The 16,694-nt window shown below is 43.0% G+C and overlaps 2 protein-coding genes across 2 annotated transcripts; one reads left to right on the forward strand and one right to left on the reverse strand.

Moving 5' to 3' along the window:
• Positions 1-586: 586 nt before the first annotated feature.
• LOC306790479 (fibrinogen-like protein 1-like protein) lies at positions 587-2,031 on the forward strand (the record flags this gene model as incomplete). The annotated part of the gene is made up of 2 exons (XM_079286770.1): positions 587-731; positions 1,337-2,031. 2 exons carry the CDS (start codon positions 587-589, stop codon positions 2,029-2,031), a joined length of 840 nt encoding a protein of 279 aa, XP_079142896.1.
• A 1,452-nt stretch (positions 2,032-3,483) lies between these two features.
• Positions 3,484-5,070, reverse strand: chrm5a (cholinergic receptor, muscarinic 5a; the record flags this gene model as incomplete). The annotated part of the gene is made up of 1 exon (XM_079285944.1): positions 3,484-5,070. Exon 1 carries the CDS (start codon positions 5,059-5,061, stop codon positions 3,484-3,486), a length of 1,578 nt encoding a protein of 525 aa, XP_079142070.1. The 5' UTR covers positions 5,062-5,070.
• Positions 5,071-16,694: the final 11,624 nt, after the last annotated feature.

Consider the following 16,694-nt stretch of genomic DNA (forward strand, 5'->3'; position numbering starts at 1 on the left):
TGTTTCCAAAGTGTATGTGCTGTACTTTAATCCAACACCGGGCTTCACCTCAAATTAAAGTGCGGTTAAATATACTCCTAGATCAGCAGCAACACATTTCAGTTGAACCCCTACAATTCAATCTCATCTGGACTTTAGCCTCATTCAGTCTTGACGTGATTTAGGTAAGTCACAGATATGGGTTTACAAAGCTCCATTTACACGAGGCTTTATCTCACTTGACACAGATAAGTGGCTGGTTGGTGTCTGTTATTGAGATGTGAACCTGAGGCTGAAGTCCAGCTGTGACTGGGCAGGAGAAGGCTCTGTGAAAGGACCTGCAATTCAGTGTACTCTCAGCAGTAGACAGCCCTGTTTGCATTCTGCTTTTCATTCAGTAAGTGTAGAGACGACTACAGTCGGAGCGTGGGAGAGGACTTGGGTACAGACAACTACATATCTGTACACTGCAGCCTCATACAGGGGTCTTCACTGAAGGTAACACTTTCGTATGTACAGTTTTTTTGTATTGTTTATGTTCACTGAATTCAGCATTCTATCATGAACTAAACACTGTTGTTGGCTTGACGACAAAGGAAAGTGAAGGATGAAGTGTGTGATCTGCTGGCTGCTGGCAGCGGCCCTGCTGCTGCTCAGTGTGACTGGAGTTGACATGGAGCATCTCCAAGCTGAGAACCTGAATCTCCTTCCCCCAGATGAGCACAACTTGGTCCTGAACCGTGGGATGAGAGGTATGTATAAGTGTGACTTTCACTTTCATTTTGACTTTTCTTTTTGCTGGCTTTGCTTGTTTGATCTCAATACTCTGTTTGCCCGTAACTTGTGCAGAATCCTCGAAACTCGAGCTGGCAATAGTGGTTCAGTGTGTAAAACAATCCTGTGATTGCATTACCTTTATCTCAGATTATCAGTGTGGAGTCTCCTGTGGGTCAAATTCCAGCCCGTAGAACAAAACTGCTCAGTAACTCATTAATGATATGTGTGACAGTTCGTCCCGTGAGGTGATTAGTGTATCTTAGTAACAGTTTGTCAGACAAGCAGCTGTAATAGTTTCGCAATTGATCAAGGTTTAAGATGTTTACCTGGGAGACATTGAGAAATAGTGTTGGTGCGCTGTTGCCATCAATGTAATGACTAATTCCTGGCATTGCTGTTTACCACAAGGACACTAACACTGTGAGCGCCAAAGTTTAATGTTCTAAAATTGTACACAGTCTGGTAACGAATCAATAGTTGGACGTTTGGTTATTCGTTTTCTTGCAGAGAGTGCAGATAAATCTGGACATATTTCCTCTACAGTTCTGCCTGATATGTTTATTATTTATTTACCCAACAGCGCTGCCCAGGGACTGCCATGAAATGCTGATGACGTCTTCGGGCCAGGCCCTTGACGGTGTGTACCTGATCAAACCAGGTGACTCCCCCATCGTGGCCTACTGTGCCATGCAGGAGGGAGGCTGGACCGTGGTGCAGCATATCACCGTCAACAGCAGCGTGAATTTCGATCGTACCTGGGCTGAATACAAAGAGGGCTTTGGGGCCGTAACCGGTGATCACTGGCTCGGGAACGAATACCTTCATCAACTCACCCGTGGCCCTGGACGCTTTAAGCTGGGAGTAAAACTAGTGGACCGAGACGCCGTCACGAAGACGGGGGAGTATGATCCGTTCTTGGTGGAGGATGAATCGTCGGCATACAGGCTGAGGCTGGGGTTGTTCCAGGGCACGGCTGTAGATGCTCTGACCCTGGACACAGAGAACTACCTGCACGACAACCAGAGATTCACCACTAAAGACAGAGACAATGACAACTACTTCCAAAATTGTGCCAAGCTGGAGTTTCAGGGGGTGCCGGGAGGAGGTTGGTGGTACGACGCCTGTGCTGGTGCCAACCTCAATCGCAGGAATGTCATCTACTGGCAGAAGGACTGCAACAAGGAGCACCTGTGCAAGTATGCATGGATGATGGTGAGACCTACGGACACAGTTAAACTGATTAAAAGTGAAAACTGCAAGAAGGATGAGCTATAAGGACACAGGATGTGTGACACTGGGTTTGGCTGACGGCCAAAAGTTTAGTTCTTTGCAACAAACACCACAGAACGCTGCATCACTCAATTTCTCTGGACATTCAACTCACCACATTTTATTCAGAAATTCATGGACATGATCACAAAATACTGAGAACAAGAAAATGAATCACAAACTTGGAACACAGTATAAAAATGCAGTAGGGTTTTAGCTCTAGCTTTGTCTCCATCAATCACCATGTTAATACATGAAGCAAAGCCACTCATCATTCCCCAAATTGCAAGTGCAGATTTCTTTATTATCACAGATACAAAAAAACGGTTTCATGACATTATAGCTTATGACGCATGTAAAATAGCTCCCATCCAATGCCGACACAAAAGAACATTTCACAAACAGCATTTTATTTGTCACAGTACATTACACGTTTGCCAGAAATACAATGAAGATATGATGGCATATTGATTCAACCACAGATATTCAGATAAAAAAAATACTGTATTACAATGCTCATGGAAAAAAAATATCCTGAGGATGAAAACTAATAAACTTATAATAAACAAGGTGTACTCTTGAATCCTCCACAATGTTTGTAAACACTGACATTGTTTAGGAAGTTTGTCATGTAGTTTGAGTAAAATAAGTCTTTTATTTTGTAAGGGTTGTGGGCTGGACCAGAAGCGTTCAGTGATATTTGTAATTTAATTTATGGAATCATTACTCAATATTTTCCGCAGACATTTTGCAGGACAGAAAATGCGGAAGATGAAATGTGAAAACAACGAAGCTGAAGCTGTATTCCCTCATCTGACAAATTGCAATGGCACATGTGAAAAGGCTTCGATTATCATCAAGTTACAAACTTGACTTAGCGAACAGGTTCGGACATCAGGACGACATGTATTAGCCCTTTAAAATAAAATAGAAATTCCAAAATGTGCATCCTCAATACAAACACAATACCGACAGAATACAACTGCATGTGTTATGACATTTTAGGTGTAACAACATCAGTTCAGGGGAGGATACCGGCTTTTCTTAAAACCAATATATGGTATAAATTATTAGATTGGAGCAATTTTATCATGCTCAAGATATGAAACTGTGCATCGTGATACGAATACAGTACAATATAGAATATTCTGCATAAGAGCGTCCATTTGAGGGGAAAATACTGGTATTTTTAATATTTTAGAGTCTATTTACAGTGTCGCTGACTGTTTTATTTTTGTATTATTATGGACAATTTTATAATGTATTTCCAATGTTGGAGCAGTAATTAACATATACTGCGGCCGACCTACTGATTACTGAGCAACTTAAATTATAAATTGAACCAGCTCCTGGATATAATATTCTTTTAATACTGTGTAGAATTCAAGTTCATAAAGCCAAGATTATTAGCACAAACATATAATTTACAGCCATACGCCATCTTAAAAAAACAACAGTTCATGTCAGTTTGGAGCTAACCACGGGGTTTTGTCCATACCAGTATAGCTTCTCCTCAATCCTCTTCGTCTTCCACTGGCAAAGTAAGAGCATACGGAAGGTCTTTTGGAAAGTCTTGTTACAAAGGGCGTAGCACATGGGATTGACGGTGCTGTTGACGTAGCACAGCCAGTAGCCCAGATGCCAGAGTGAGAGGGGAATGCAGTCTGAGCAGAAGGTGGAAATAAGCACCATGATGTTGTAAGGCGTCCATGTTAGGATGAACGCCAGCAAGATGGCGCTGAGAGTCTGAGCTGCCTTCCTCTCCTTGATCAGCACCATCCTCTTCCTCTTGGTGATCTGGTTCTTCAGAGTGGCGTCTATGGGCTTCGACGTCGAGGAGGTGGACGGGACGCTCATGGACTCGGCGGAGGAGAACGTCGCCGTTTTGGTGTCTCCGTTTTTGCTGTGGTGCTCTACGTGAGCGTCTTTGGCCACAGGCTTGAACTTGTAGGACACACACTTGCTGCTCTTCTGGGAGTTGCTTTTCGGTGGCGTCTGGAAGAAGCTATCCTCTTCGTAGCTGCTGAGCTGCTCGCTCTCACTGCCCACTCCAGCCTTGATGGTCTCACAAGCCTGGTTCCTGAAGGAGGGCTGGAAGCCCCCCGGAGACACAGAGGGGCTGTCCTCATCCTCGGACGAGGCATAACTGTTGAAGGTGGTCAGCTGACCAGCTTTGGACCACTCGTCGTTGGTGGCGGCTGCTGATTTGGCCGCATTGCTTCTGCTGGAGGAGGACCAAGAGGCTTGATTCCTGTCATGTGAAGCCGACCTCAATTTACAGCTAAAACAGGATCTGATAACGGTCTTCTGAGGCTGGGGGACCCCAGGGTCAGTGGGATAGCTAATCCCCTGCAGCTCCGCCAGATCTTTGGTTCTCTTCTCTGTCTCCTTGTAGATTCGACAGTATAGGATGGTCATGACTGATACGGGGATATAAAAGGCAGCAATGGCTGTCCCAAAGGTTATCACGGGCTCAGAGAAAAACTGGATCTGGCATTGCCTCTCAGGGACAGAACGTTTTCCTACAAAGTACTGCCAGCAGAGAATAGGTGGGGCCCACAGAATAAGCGACACCAGCCAGGCCAAACCGATCATGATCCCAGCTCGTTTGGGAGTCCGCTTGGCCCTGTAGGTCAGAGGCCTGGTGATGGAAAAATATCTGTCAAAACTGATCACCAACAGGTTCATGACCGAGGCGTTACTGGCGACATAGTCAAGCGCCAACCACAGGTCACAGGCGAGGTTCCCTAAGGCCCAGTAGCCCATCAATATATACGAGGTATACAGATTCATGGAGAAGACACCTATGATGAGGTCAGCGGCTGCCAGACTCAGCAGGTAGTAATTATTCACCATCTTCAGCTGGCTGTTGACCTTGAAGGAGAGCATCACCAGAACATTCCCCACAATGGTGATGAGGCTGACTATGGCCGACACAGTCGCAATGGTGATCACCTCCCACAGACTGTGGGGGACCAGGTGGATATCCATTGTGCTGGTATTTACAGTGGAGTTCAGGACACCATCTCCCTCCATGGTCTCCTTGTGTTTATTAAAATCCAGCCATGAAAAGAGTGTTTGGATTTGTCATTTTCAGAAAGATCTCCTGGTGAGAAAAGAAGCAAAATGTTATTCCTTATCGCTTAAAAATAAAGTGAGTTTATTCGTAGCCAATAGATGAGATCAACTCAGCATGTTGAGCGTCACATATTTGCACTTTGCTTGACATTAAAAAGAATATACAAACTGTGTGTGTGTTTTTTTATACATCCTTAACAGAATAAATACATAAAGCATTCATTTGGTATTGGCATTGTTTTCTCTGTTATGTTTCAGCTGCGACTCCTGGAAAAAAGACATTAAGCTGTTGTACATCATGCAGCTCACACAATTAAATCATCACAATTAGTTCACGCAAGTACACGCATATGGCCTGTTTTAGGCAATCTCTGCAAACATCTGTGGCACATTTCAAAAATCCAGGTCATTACGTAATTGTATCCCCTGCTCTTAATCTTTGCTGTTATCTTACTAGAGCAGAAACTCAATTTATAGCTTCCTAAGACGGCCATTTCTTGATGAGAATATGGCAGATAATTCTGGTTTATTTTAAAATAAAAAATCCTCCAACAAACAAATGATGGTCGTGATTTCAGTTATTTTTTTGGTTGACTTGTCCGTCCATGCTCTATACAAACTAATCACTGCAAAGAAGCAGGAGATGGAGCCCTTCCCAGCATTACATTAATATATTGAATGGTCGATCAACTGGAATAATATTGAGGAGTGTATTTGTTCTATCAGTCAAATGTGTCAACATAATTTCCCCTGAAATACTGTAAGTAGAAATAAAGACAAGAAATGCGACTTGGGTATAAGTGTGAAAACCAACCTGGGTGCGCTCTAACGGAGTCAATACTGTGCATTCAGCCATGAGAGAGTTGCCCGTGTGTGGTGATTTCCCTCTTTAAATTGCTTGAACACCTACATGTCAGGAGTCTTTTTGTCTCCAAAGCCAACCATAGACGATTATGTCCAATTAAGTACATACAGTCATATTGTCTGCTCTTTTCGTAATAAGGTTTGGACTTACTAGTCACCAACTAATCAAGAGGTATGTATGTCCAGCACCCACAGGCAACTACACACCCTGCACCAGTAGAGAGCAGCAAACACCCTCCACATATGGAAACTCGCAGCACAAATGTTTCCTTCACTGAGGTGGTGTGCATGCACATTTCATCACAGGCTGCTGGACGCACTATTCCTATTTTGTAGAGCTCTATGACACGTTTTATACCGTAGGGACCCAAGTCAGTGTAGCAGGAATTGAACCAAAATACACCAGCTGGCATAAAAGAACAAAAAGTAAATAGGCTGAACCATCAGTGATTATGTTTGATGGCAGAAAAAATTATTAATTATTCATGACAGGCATGTATTTGATAAACGAGGACTGTTGTGTTGCTAACACACACACACACACACACACACACACACACACCCACATATTAGAAGACTTGTTTTACCTCTTGACCTCAACAGGTAGAGCAAGTAAAGCTTGCTAATAGCTTCTAAATCGAAGCAGGAAACATCTTAATGGTACACTCAGAGCTCAGAGTGTGGGGTAAACATGGGCTCTGCATCGCTATAAATAGTGAATATGGTCTGTTGTGACCCCTTTACGAACTTTTTATGGATGCAGTTCGGTATCAAAAAGCAGGAGAGAGCGCTTTGTGATGCTGTCTGGGTTGTTGAAAACAAAGGCAATGCTGCAGAATATCTGGTAGCACACCGCCTGCACTGTGACTTGGTTATGAGAATGAAGAAATGATACCCATTAGTATAAATCAGTGCCAAATAGATGTCTTGCTCTCACTCTTGCCAAGAAAACAAAATCCTCCTCATTACAGATACATCCTAAGAGTATTAGACTACCACCTAAAATATCGTGAGAGCTATCCATAAGTAATGGTCATTGATTCAGTGATTAACAGAGCCTGTGGGCTGTGGGTGAGGACAGAAAACAAAAGAAAATCTGCCCTGGGCCTCCATACTGAGTGCAGAGGCAGACATGTTGAGGGGTGGCTTCCTGCAGGTCCTCTGGCACCTGGCCATGAGTGCTCCTGTGCAGTTGCTCCACACACCGGCCCCCACCAGGCCTCCCAGTCATGCGTAACCTTTTTCTATCTACACTCAGCTTTGGTTGCAGCACAGCAGAAACACGATAGCAAATAGCGCGCGTGTGTGTGTGTGTGTGTGTGTGTGTGTGTGTGTGTGTGTGTGTGTGTGGCTTTTGTGGAAGAAAGGGAAAGAAGATGAGCGAAACCAATAGAAGAAGGAGAGAGCAAAAGAGAGGCAAGTCAAAGCAAAGGAGGCAAAGGACACCAAGTGTCTGCGTGGCGAGTATGTATGATATGCAAATCTGTTAGTTTAAAACAAGAAAAAAACATGATTTAGGCTACATCTCTTCTCCGAAAGAGAAATGATGGTCATTAAATGAATATTATGATCTGTGTATGGACGCCCCAGTGGTTTTGGCAGGTACTTAAGGGAATAAAACGCAAACGCTTAATGTATCGGGGAGTTCTTTTTTATGAGCGACAACAACATTTCATTAATGCCCCATCATTTGGATAATGATCTGGCAATAAACACATTTGAGTTCTTGGATGAAGACATTTCTAAATATGAGTGTCTGTCGCTGTTTGTGCCTCTCGGTTGATGATATTTCCCAACTCGTAACACACCTAATTTTCTCTATGCTGATGTCAGATTTTTCTGCAAAAGTAACGGTAATAGTTTGAATTACCGCCATACTGTTCAAATATTAATTTTCAGTTAAATGGTGGAACTTTGGCACCTTGAGGGTACAAGATTGCTCAAAAATGCATGTACATTAAGCTTCTGTCTCAGATTGTTGATATACTTAATCTAGCTCACTGTTTGCAAAATTAGAGCAAATGATTTGATGCTATCCCAGCTGGACAGCTCCCTAATGACAATTTCACAAAAAATTTAATTTGAGGTGAAATTACTGCACAAAAACAGTCAAGTCTATGGATCTACAATCTAGTCCAAATTTCCCCTAACCCACCAAACCATTGCTTCTTTCATGGTGACTACTTTAAGCACCTTTGTACATTTGCTGCAGCACCTCCTAAGATCTGTGGGGACTGGATGAACTCGTTAATATCACGCTTCTCCGCTTAATCCTTCGCTTAATCGTGTTTTGTCATTTCCACTTAATCAAAGAGAAAAAGGGAAAAGGCGGCGAGAGCCTTGTGATTTAACTTTTGAAGAAAATATTGATTGATGAAATAAATAAATAAATAAATAAAAGCATTTTCAAAAACACAGGAATTTAAAATTTTAGATACGCAGTTGAAATGATACCTTTTTCAGATATTTCAAAGACAAGTGTAAAGATAGAAGAAGAGGAGTGACAGAGAAAATAGGGTTGTGCCATTAAATTGGGTGAGACATAGAAATATGTTGAAGATGGATGTGTATACTATAAAATAGATATGCTATGTGAAGAGGCAAGATATTTACCGACTTACAGCCAATGGAAACACATATTTCCTCAAGGTATTGAAAAATAACTAGTAGGCTTTAAAACATACCATATATTGACAAAAAAAACCCGACATATACACAATCTAATGTACGGCACTTTTCTGTACACCAAGTCTTCCAGAAGAAGGGAAGCACTGCTTTCCAGCAGCACATCCTCCGTTGCTTTCATTACGGTAAAAGGCTACATTAAAAATGCATGCAGAGACCTCTCAGACATGCACTTGTGCACACATGATGCTGAGTCCCCTTAAAACCAGGTCATGCCTTTGTGCATTCATCAAAAAGTGCATATTCAATCGCTCGTGATTCTCTGGAGGCTGTGAAACAAGTCCCTAATGTAAAGAGGAAGGATAAAAAGATGAACATACTCACAGTTAACTTTCATCAGATCTCACAGTCTCCTCTTTAAGGGCACACTGTGTCTCCTGGCGAGAGCAAAGTTCATGGTTAATTCCATTGTTTTGCCTGGGAAGCCTTCGGGTCAAGTGTGGCGCTGAGGAGCAGGTTCACAACACAGTTTGAGAGAAGATTGAGGTGGATGGGAAAATCCTGCTTGCTTAACCCCTCGCATGCCAGAGGGGTCCGAGGGAAAAGTGCGAGCGCCGAGGCAGAGGAGAAAGAGGACGAAGGGCAGGATGAGGGTGTACGCCGGGAGGCTTCGGTCATCCCTGCTCAAGAGGCGCAGAGTACAGCATCACGTTCCCCCTCGGCCATCCAACACGGCCACCGTGCGTCCGGATGAGAAAAGTAGTCTCAAGTTGCACAGCATCCTTCCTCAGTCATTCATAAATTAGTACAATCGGCTCAGGAGCCGAAAGAAAGAGGACAGGAGAGCACTTTTCCTCCCAGTGTGAGCTGAGCCGGATGAGCTGCTACTCAGCCAAGTCGAAGCAGAATGTCACTGAGGGGCTGCATGACGCCTGAGCCAAGTCACTGCTGCTCCACTCTGCTGCTGCTGCTGCATCTACTCTGGCTGACAGACACCGATGTAGCTGACTTTAGCTGGCTGGGAGGAGAAATTCCCATAGGGCTGAATGGTTCATCATGTTTCGGGACAGTGAGCATGCAGCTCAGACCACAGAGGAAGGAGGGGGGAGGTGGCTGGGTGACTTCTAGGGTTCTGTTTTGGAAGGTGTGGGGGCAGGAGGGAGAATGTGTGGAGGTGGTGAGAGGGTGGTGTTCAGTCAGAGCAGTGAAGCCAAGACTGGCTTTTGTGTGGTTTTACCACATAGAGCATTAATTACATCCAATGGCGTGCCTTTTGCACGCGTTTTATAGAAAAGCAAGAAGAGACTGTGTTTGAACAGCAATGTGGCTATCAGCAAACTCATCTGCGGAGCATAAAACACCCTTGCTGCCTTTGTGCTCTCAAGGGAGAGAGCTGACATGGCTGGGCAAGATAAGCAGACCACTGAAGTGACAGATGTTTTTCATTGGGACCTTTGCATGTGTGTGTTGGTGTGTGCGTGCACGTGGTACATACAGCATGCATGTCATTGTGCTGATTGGGGAATTATTCGCTTGGCATTCGGCGACTGACCTGGATTGATAAAAAGTCCTCATATGTATTAATCCAGATGACGGTTGCTGATCCGTTCCGTGAGCTCCCATCAAATCATCAGAGAGATACAATAACAGTTATGAATCCAGTTGCTCCCAATGCATTACTTTGAATTATAGAATATACTGGAGGTATTTTCCCTCATTGGATCATGTCAGGTTTAATTTGAAGGGTCACACGCCACAAAGGTTGGGAACCGCGGGTCCAATTCATTGAAAAAAAATGAATTTGCTTCCAAACTATCTGGATTACAAAAAGTAAATAAAATAGTAAGTAAAATGCTTTTTTATAGCACCATTTGGGATAAAACGTCACAAAGTGCTTCACAAGAAACGACATAGAATGAATAAAGAAATATAAAGAACGGAGATAGAAGTTGGTAGCAATGATAATAAAGTCCCATGTGTTGTCACACAGACTGAAGAGCTGCAGGGGAATCTGGTTAGTGGACTATAGATAGACGACACTCCCTACAATACGTCATATTGACATTTGTCATCATGCGGCTCTCACTCTGAAACGATTTTGCGACCACATGCCAATGACATGATCGATGCGTTTCATGAAAATCCTGCCACATCTGTTCCACAGAGCACTGTGCATCTCCAACTCGCCCCTCCACACTGGCTGACAGTCTAATCTAAAGCCCTTTCCAGGCATCCGGCCAAGGGACAGGCACCTGGCTCATCATTACCGATAAATCGCTGACCGACACAAAGTTTACAGCACAGTCATGTGTTTTATGTGATATAGCTCCACATTAACACTCACACAAAGGTGCAGGTGCGGACACCGGCGTGCTATTGCCTTACAAGCTCATTCATATTGAATAAATTCTCAGGATCTGTCTTAATGATTAAATCACAAAAGTCTATTTGAAATAATGTCAGGCTTAATGCGTTATTAACTTTCTCGTTAAAAACTGATAATAAAACCAATAAGTCATATGAAGCACCAATACCAATACCAGAAACCTAAAAGTGCTTTTTCTTCCAGGTACCTTTTTTGATTTGGATCATCCTCATCTCATCCTCTCTGGAAAAACAATATGCACAAGGCTTCTAATGATAGCAGATGTAGGGGCATCATTCAGGCATCCTCCTCTCTGGTCATCTGCATCGGCTTGCTTTTTCCACAGGTCACTGTCGGATCGCTGCATGACTGTGAGAGAGACAAGATGAGGAAGGACATCGACGCAGCCAGAGATGGATTGCATCTGTCCACAGGGGCTTGCTTATCTCCTGACCCAATTGTGCACCCACATGATGACAAAATAAAGAACATCTGCCTCGACATGTCGCAATTCGGCTATCTTATTTTTACTCTGGAAGTGTTTGTGCTTGGCGTGAATACTACCCTTGTACTTTTCTTGATATTGCCAAATTAGAGAGCAATTTATTTTTTTTCCCACCATAAACAATAAAGATCCAGCAGGATAACCAGAATCAATCAATAGCTCACTTTGGAGCCTCCTTTAATCTAGTTGATCCCCGGCATGCGGGTCGGCTCTTCTGATGTCCTCCTCTCAAGGCTTTGATGTGCAACAAATGTTTATCTGCGGTCTTGCCTGCCGATTCCCTTTTTTTCTGTCTCCCTCTGGCCCCAAGCAACAACTCCTTTTTGACATAATGACTTGCCAATACCTTGTACTATTTCAGTGGATTTACTAGTCCTCCTACTGTGGCGCTCGCTTTTATCCCCAAGTATAAAATACTTGTTCCTGAGATGAAAAGATACACGTGTTCCCTTTTCCAGATATTTGCTGCACGCATACCTTGTTTAAAGCCTTTTGATGATCGTATGACGTTTAGCAAGTTATCTAATATTTGATCAAAGCTCTGCTTAGGGTCATGAATGCATAAGTGCTTACCGAAATTGGAATCCAGAAGCAGTATCCATGTCACTGACTAACAGTAAATGAGCGAGCCACCTGATACCTACTCTAGGTACCAATCAGCTGTGGCTGGCTGGCACATGAGCTCTTCCTCTCTACAATGCAACTTTAATGTTGCCTCGACAGAGGAGATTAGGTGATAGACAACTTTGATTGAGCTGCTATTGGGGACTTGTGGTTTGCACTCCTTTGAGGACATCCAACACCGACTCCTCGGACACTCCTGCGTCAACAACAATGACCTTGTCTGGACGAGACCCAGGCTAACCTGTGCACGTGTAAGTGTGTGTGTTGGGAAAGGAACAAGCTGTCACGATTCAGGAATGAAATGATTGGACCCAAACGCAGGTGCAGAGATTCGGAAGCAGCCGGTAGAGTTCAATTCATTCATTTAAGAGAAGAACTTATAGCTGGTAGTCCAAAAAACAGGCAGGCAACAGAAGATCATTTCAATACCTAGAACGCTAAACACTGAAAACACTGAAAACAAATGAAACAGAAGGAGCAAGGCTGGCCCGTAGAAACAAGCGACTAAGGCAGTCGACCTGACACTGAAACAGGGAGACGCACAGACTAAAATACACGAGGAACTAATTAACAAATGAAACTCGGGTGTGGTGGAAAGAAAAGCAGCTCGATAAAGACAGATGCAGGAAGTAAACCTGACACATTAACTTACAAAAGAGGAAACAGATTAAAAAACCCAAGACCAAAACATAAGCTCTCCTTCTGAAAGCCATTGTGCTAAAGCTTTTGATCACAGCCCATGAAAGTGTTAATTAGTCCGACCATCATCATCATCATCAGATGATGATCATCACAGTTAAGGAGCCACACTTTCACCCGGAAAACAAACTGAACTGACCTTTGCAAAGCCCCACTGCAACTCTGTCAGAGCTACTATGAAGCCAACACTGTCACTAACTCATTTATAATCATTATAATATCCTATTCTTGTAATAAAAACGTATATAAATAGACGTTTGTCTGATTTTACTGTAATTTGTGGGCTAACAATCTTGATATCTGAAGAATTTAAATTATAGAACAAAAAAAAGAGAACAGAACGAATAAAAGTATGTACTTTTACACAGCAGAGGTGAACACACACCTTTACGATGGCATATTTGCAAAGAACGAAAAATACAAACAAGCTCAGCTGTATTAGTGTTTACTCCCCATTTTACATCATTGTCCTTGTACGCAGGTGTGTGATACGCGTAGGTGCTCATGTGCATACTGACGCAGATCCTGTTGAGGACACCGTGTGCAGCATGTCCAGACACCCTCCCTTCTCCATCAGGTCATCTAGTCACCATCTGTCTGAATTATCGGCCATCAAAAAGGGTGTGAAAGCTTCAAATGAGCTCGGCCAATGCCGCTGGACAATCTTATCAGCAAATGCCAAATTTCTACTGTGTGGAGTGAAAAAAACACCTTTTCAACCAAGCTTGACCCGTGTATCCTAACCCTAGAGAGACAGAGAAGGAGAAGAACAATTGCTAAATATCTGATCTTTCTCCCTCTCTCTCTGACTCTGTTTGTCTGGCGCTGCCCCGCTATCACGTTGGGCTGGCTTTGCATGGCTCTGTGTCTCTTTAATTATTGTAATTTAGGACCACCCGTTGTATGCCTCCATCTGCCCCACTCTGAGGTGAAAGATGGAAAAATCCTCAAAAGAGAGAAGGCAACCTTCAGTCGAATAGATCCATCACTTTCCGTGGATCAGGAGAAGTCTTCACATTGCTTCTTATAAACAGGACTCTGTTAATTCATGCATACACAGTAACTCTGCTTGTTGAATTCTTGTTTCCATCCCCAGGACATTGTTCTCATCAGCCTCATTCACACGCTATGCTCTAATAGGAGGGGCCCATCTCTCATGCAGTATCCTGGGGTGTAGTATGTTTGAGTGAATCCACTATTTCTCAAAGTGGAAAATCTATAAGCCGCCTGCTGTTTCTGCTCAGGCTGCTTATGAGAGATGACGGTTGTCTCCATGAGGGGAAGTGTTGCAATTATGTCAGTGGTGAATAAAAAAGATGTTTCATGTGCACCATTTAGAGGCACAGAATGTAGATTATCATAACAACATTTGGGAAATGTTATTGATCCATGTCCACTTGTATTCATCCCAAAAGGTTTACTGTCCAGGCATTAATGTCATTGTTGTATGTATTGTATTCTATACATATTATAGTATGGTGTTTTTTTCACATCTATTTTTCTACTCTTGACAAACTTCGATCTGATTATTAAATTCAACACTATCGCTGCTCACTTTTGCATCAACAGCATATCTTCCACCCCAGTTACAAACAGAACTGTTTGCTTGTTTTGGAGAGTTAAGCTTGTTTGAAGTCAATTGCATCCTCTTGAACCTCGCATGTCTACTTCAAAAAAAAGAAGACACACTCAAAACAAACACAAGGTCTTTGGTTGAAATTATATAAATTATTGCTTCAAAGACAGAACACATTGGAGCTCTGAGAGGACACATCACATCAAAGCGCTGCTACATTTGCGACTTGTTACTAAATCAAAGAACTCTGTTGAACAAAGAGAACTTTTCCCACATGCAGTCTCTGCTTTCTGGTCGATAAAACTTTTTAATTTGAACATTCATCCTACAACTTGTGCTATGTGGCCCGGATGACACCATTACTGTTGATTCTGCAACCAAAAACAGCATGACCCAGTTTGGAGTTTTCTGCCTCCAACAATGAGAACGCCAGCTGACCCACAGGCCTAGTTCAAGAAGAGACTTTAAAGCGCTCCTAAACGCTTGACACTGGTCTCTGGTTGAATGAGGGATTGTTTGTTCCATATATTTCGCTGTTGTTCCTCTCATTAGAGTCCACCCACCGCCTACTGACACTTGCATTGGGACCGTCCTCTTTACACAAACACTGACGCAGCAGCGCTGCACATCTCTCACTGTCGCACACAAACAAGAAAAAAATAGAGAGTTCAACGGCCCATCAGTTAATTCAGATAATGCAGACAAGATGGACATAACCATGTAACAATGACATTGAATTTCAACATCGATGAAATGTAAAACCAGCTTTGTATGATTGAAGCTCATTTCTTTAACCATGCCTGTCCACTGAATTGAGTATTTATCGCAATGTGGTTCTATCAGCTAAACAAGGGAAATTACCTGATTGTTTGCTCTCCATATCTCTGTCCACATTCCCTGGAAAGCATTTCATTCCCTGAGCAAAGTGCATCTGCTTCTCTTCATCCATACCCCCCACTGCCCTCCGTATGGCCTGAGGTCCACAAGCGTTGAATTTTTCCGGTGACAGACACACTCAGGCTTACCTCAGTTCACGAAGATGCACCTTGGGACACCTGGGGACACATGTGTCGGCGGTGAAATGCTCAAAAGCACCTAGAGTGTACCGTACGGTGAAACTATCCTGAAGCCCGTTAAACACGTACACATCAGTCAAAACTTCCAGATGACAGACACATGAACACAGCCCAGCCTTCCCTCTCCCACTCTTGTCTGTACATATGCTGTCTGGCTCCTGACATTTGCTGTCCGGCAGTGGTGGAGCGGAGCTGTCAGAGCTCATCTCATCTGCTGCATGTCGCACTCGCACACCATCAAACCCCCCAGTGACTCCGTACAGCTCAGTGGCAAAAGGTCCTGCGGAGGAAGGACAAGAGGAGCAATTCTTCAACAGCTCAGTCAATGGCAGCGATAATTCAGAGCAGTGTAACCTAAGGTATAAATTACATCATTGTTTCATGCTGTCAAATGGCTGGTGGTGATGATCTATGATTCATGGATTGTGAAAAAAAAAATAATTGCTGTAATTTTCAACAACATACCACAAACCAAATGCTAACGCTAGCATACTGATATGCTCACAGTTGCCCCGGTTTCCATCCAGATGTAGCAAAAAATTGTAATGACTTTCCAGAAAATCTGCAAAATAAAAATAAAATGAGTGTGGGTTTCCACCAACTACCATTATGCAAATGTCAGGAGATGGTTGGTCGAGATAAACAGGATAATTCTCCAGTCGGCCGCCATTGCAGAAGAGGGCGCAACGAGGTGACGCAATTAGAAGAACGTCAGTCAAGTAGAAAACATGGTGGAAATATGGCATCTATGTTTGCTTCGTGTATCTATTTGAGGAAGATTATATTCTCCTCATCGCTCCACAGAGATCTGATGTTTTGGGGGGTTTTTATGCGCAAATTGAAAATGCACATAAAAAGAGGTGGATGGAAACAGACTTCATGCTAACATACTGATTTTCAGCAGGTATATTGTTCACACTGTTCACTCTCTCCGTTTAGCTTGAGAATATGATAACAGTTGCTAATTAGCACTAAATACCAAGTACAGATGACAGTAATGGGAACGTAATTTGTTTTGCAGGTATTTGGACAAAAAACGTTATTTTAATGTTTTCTATTTTCCTAATAATTTACCAGGACGTTTCCTTAAAATAACGATGTCATTTAGGAGTCGGTCATTACGAAAGGTCTGATCCATATAGTCCCAAGCAAATATTCATTCATTAGTCATTTATTTTTAGAAACTTTATTTTCTACATTTGTTTAATTGTGCGTTGTTGTAGACAAATATCTTTTTGCATACTCAGTTTGGCTTCA

Source organism: Melanostigma gelatinosum (assembly GCF_949748355.1).
Source record: "Melanostigma gelatinosum genome assembly, chromosome: 16".
Lineage (NCBI taxonomy): Eukaryota > Metazoa > Chordata > Actinopteri > Perciformes > Zoarcidae > Melanostigma > Melanostigma gelatinosum.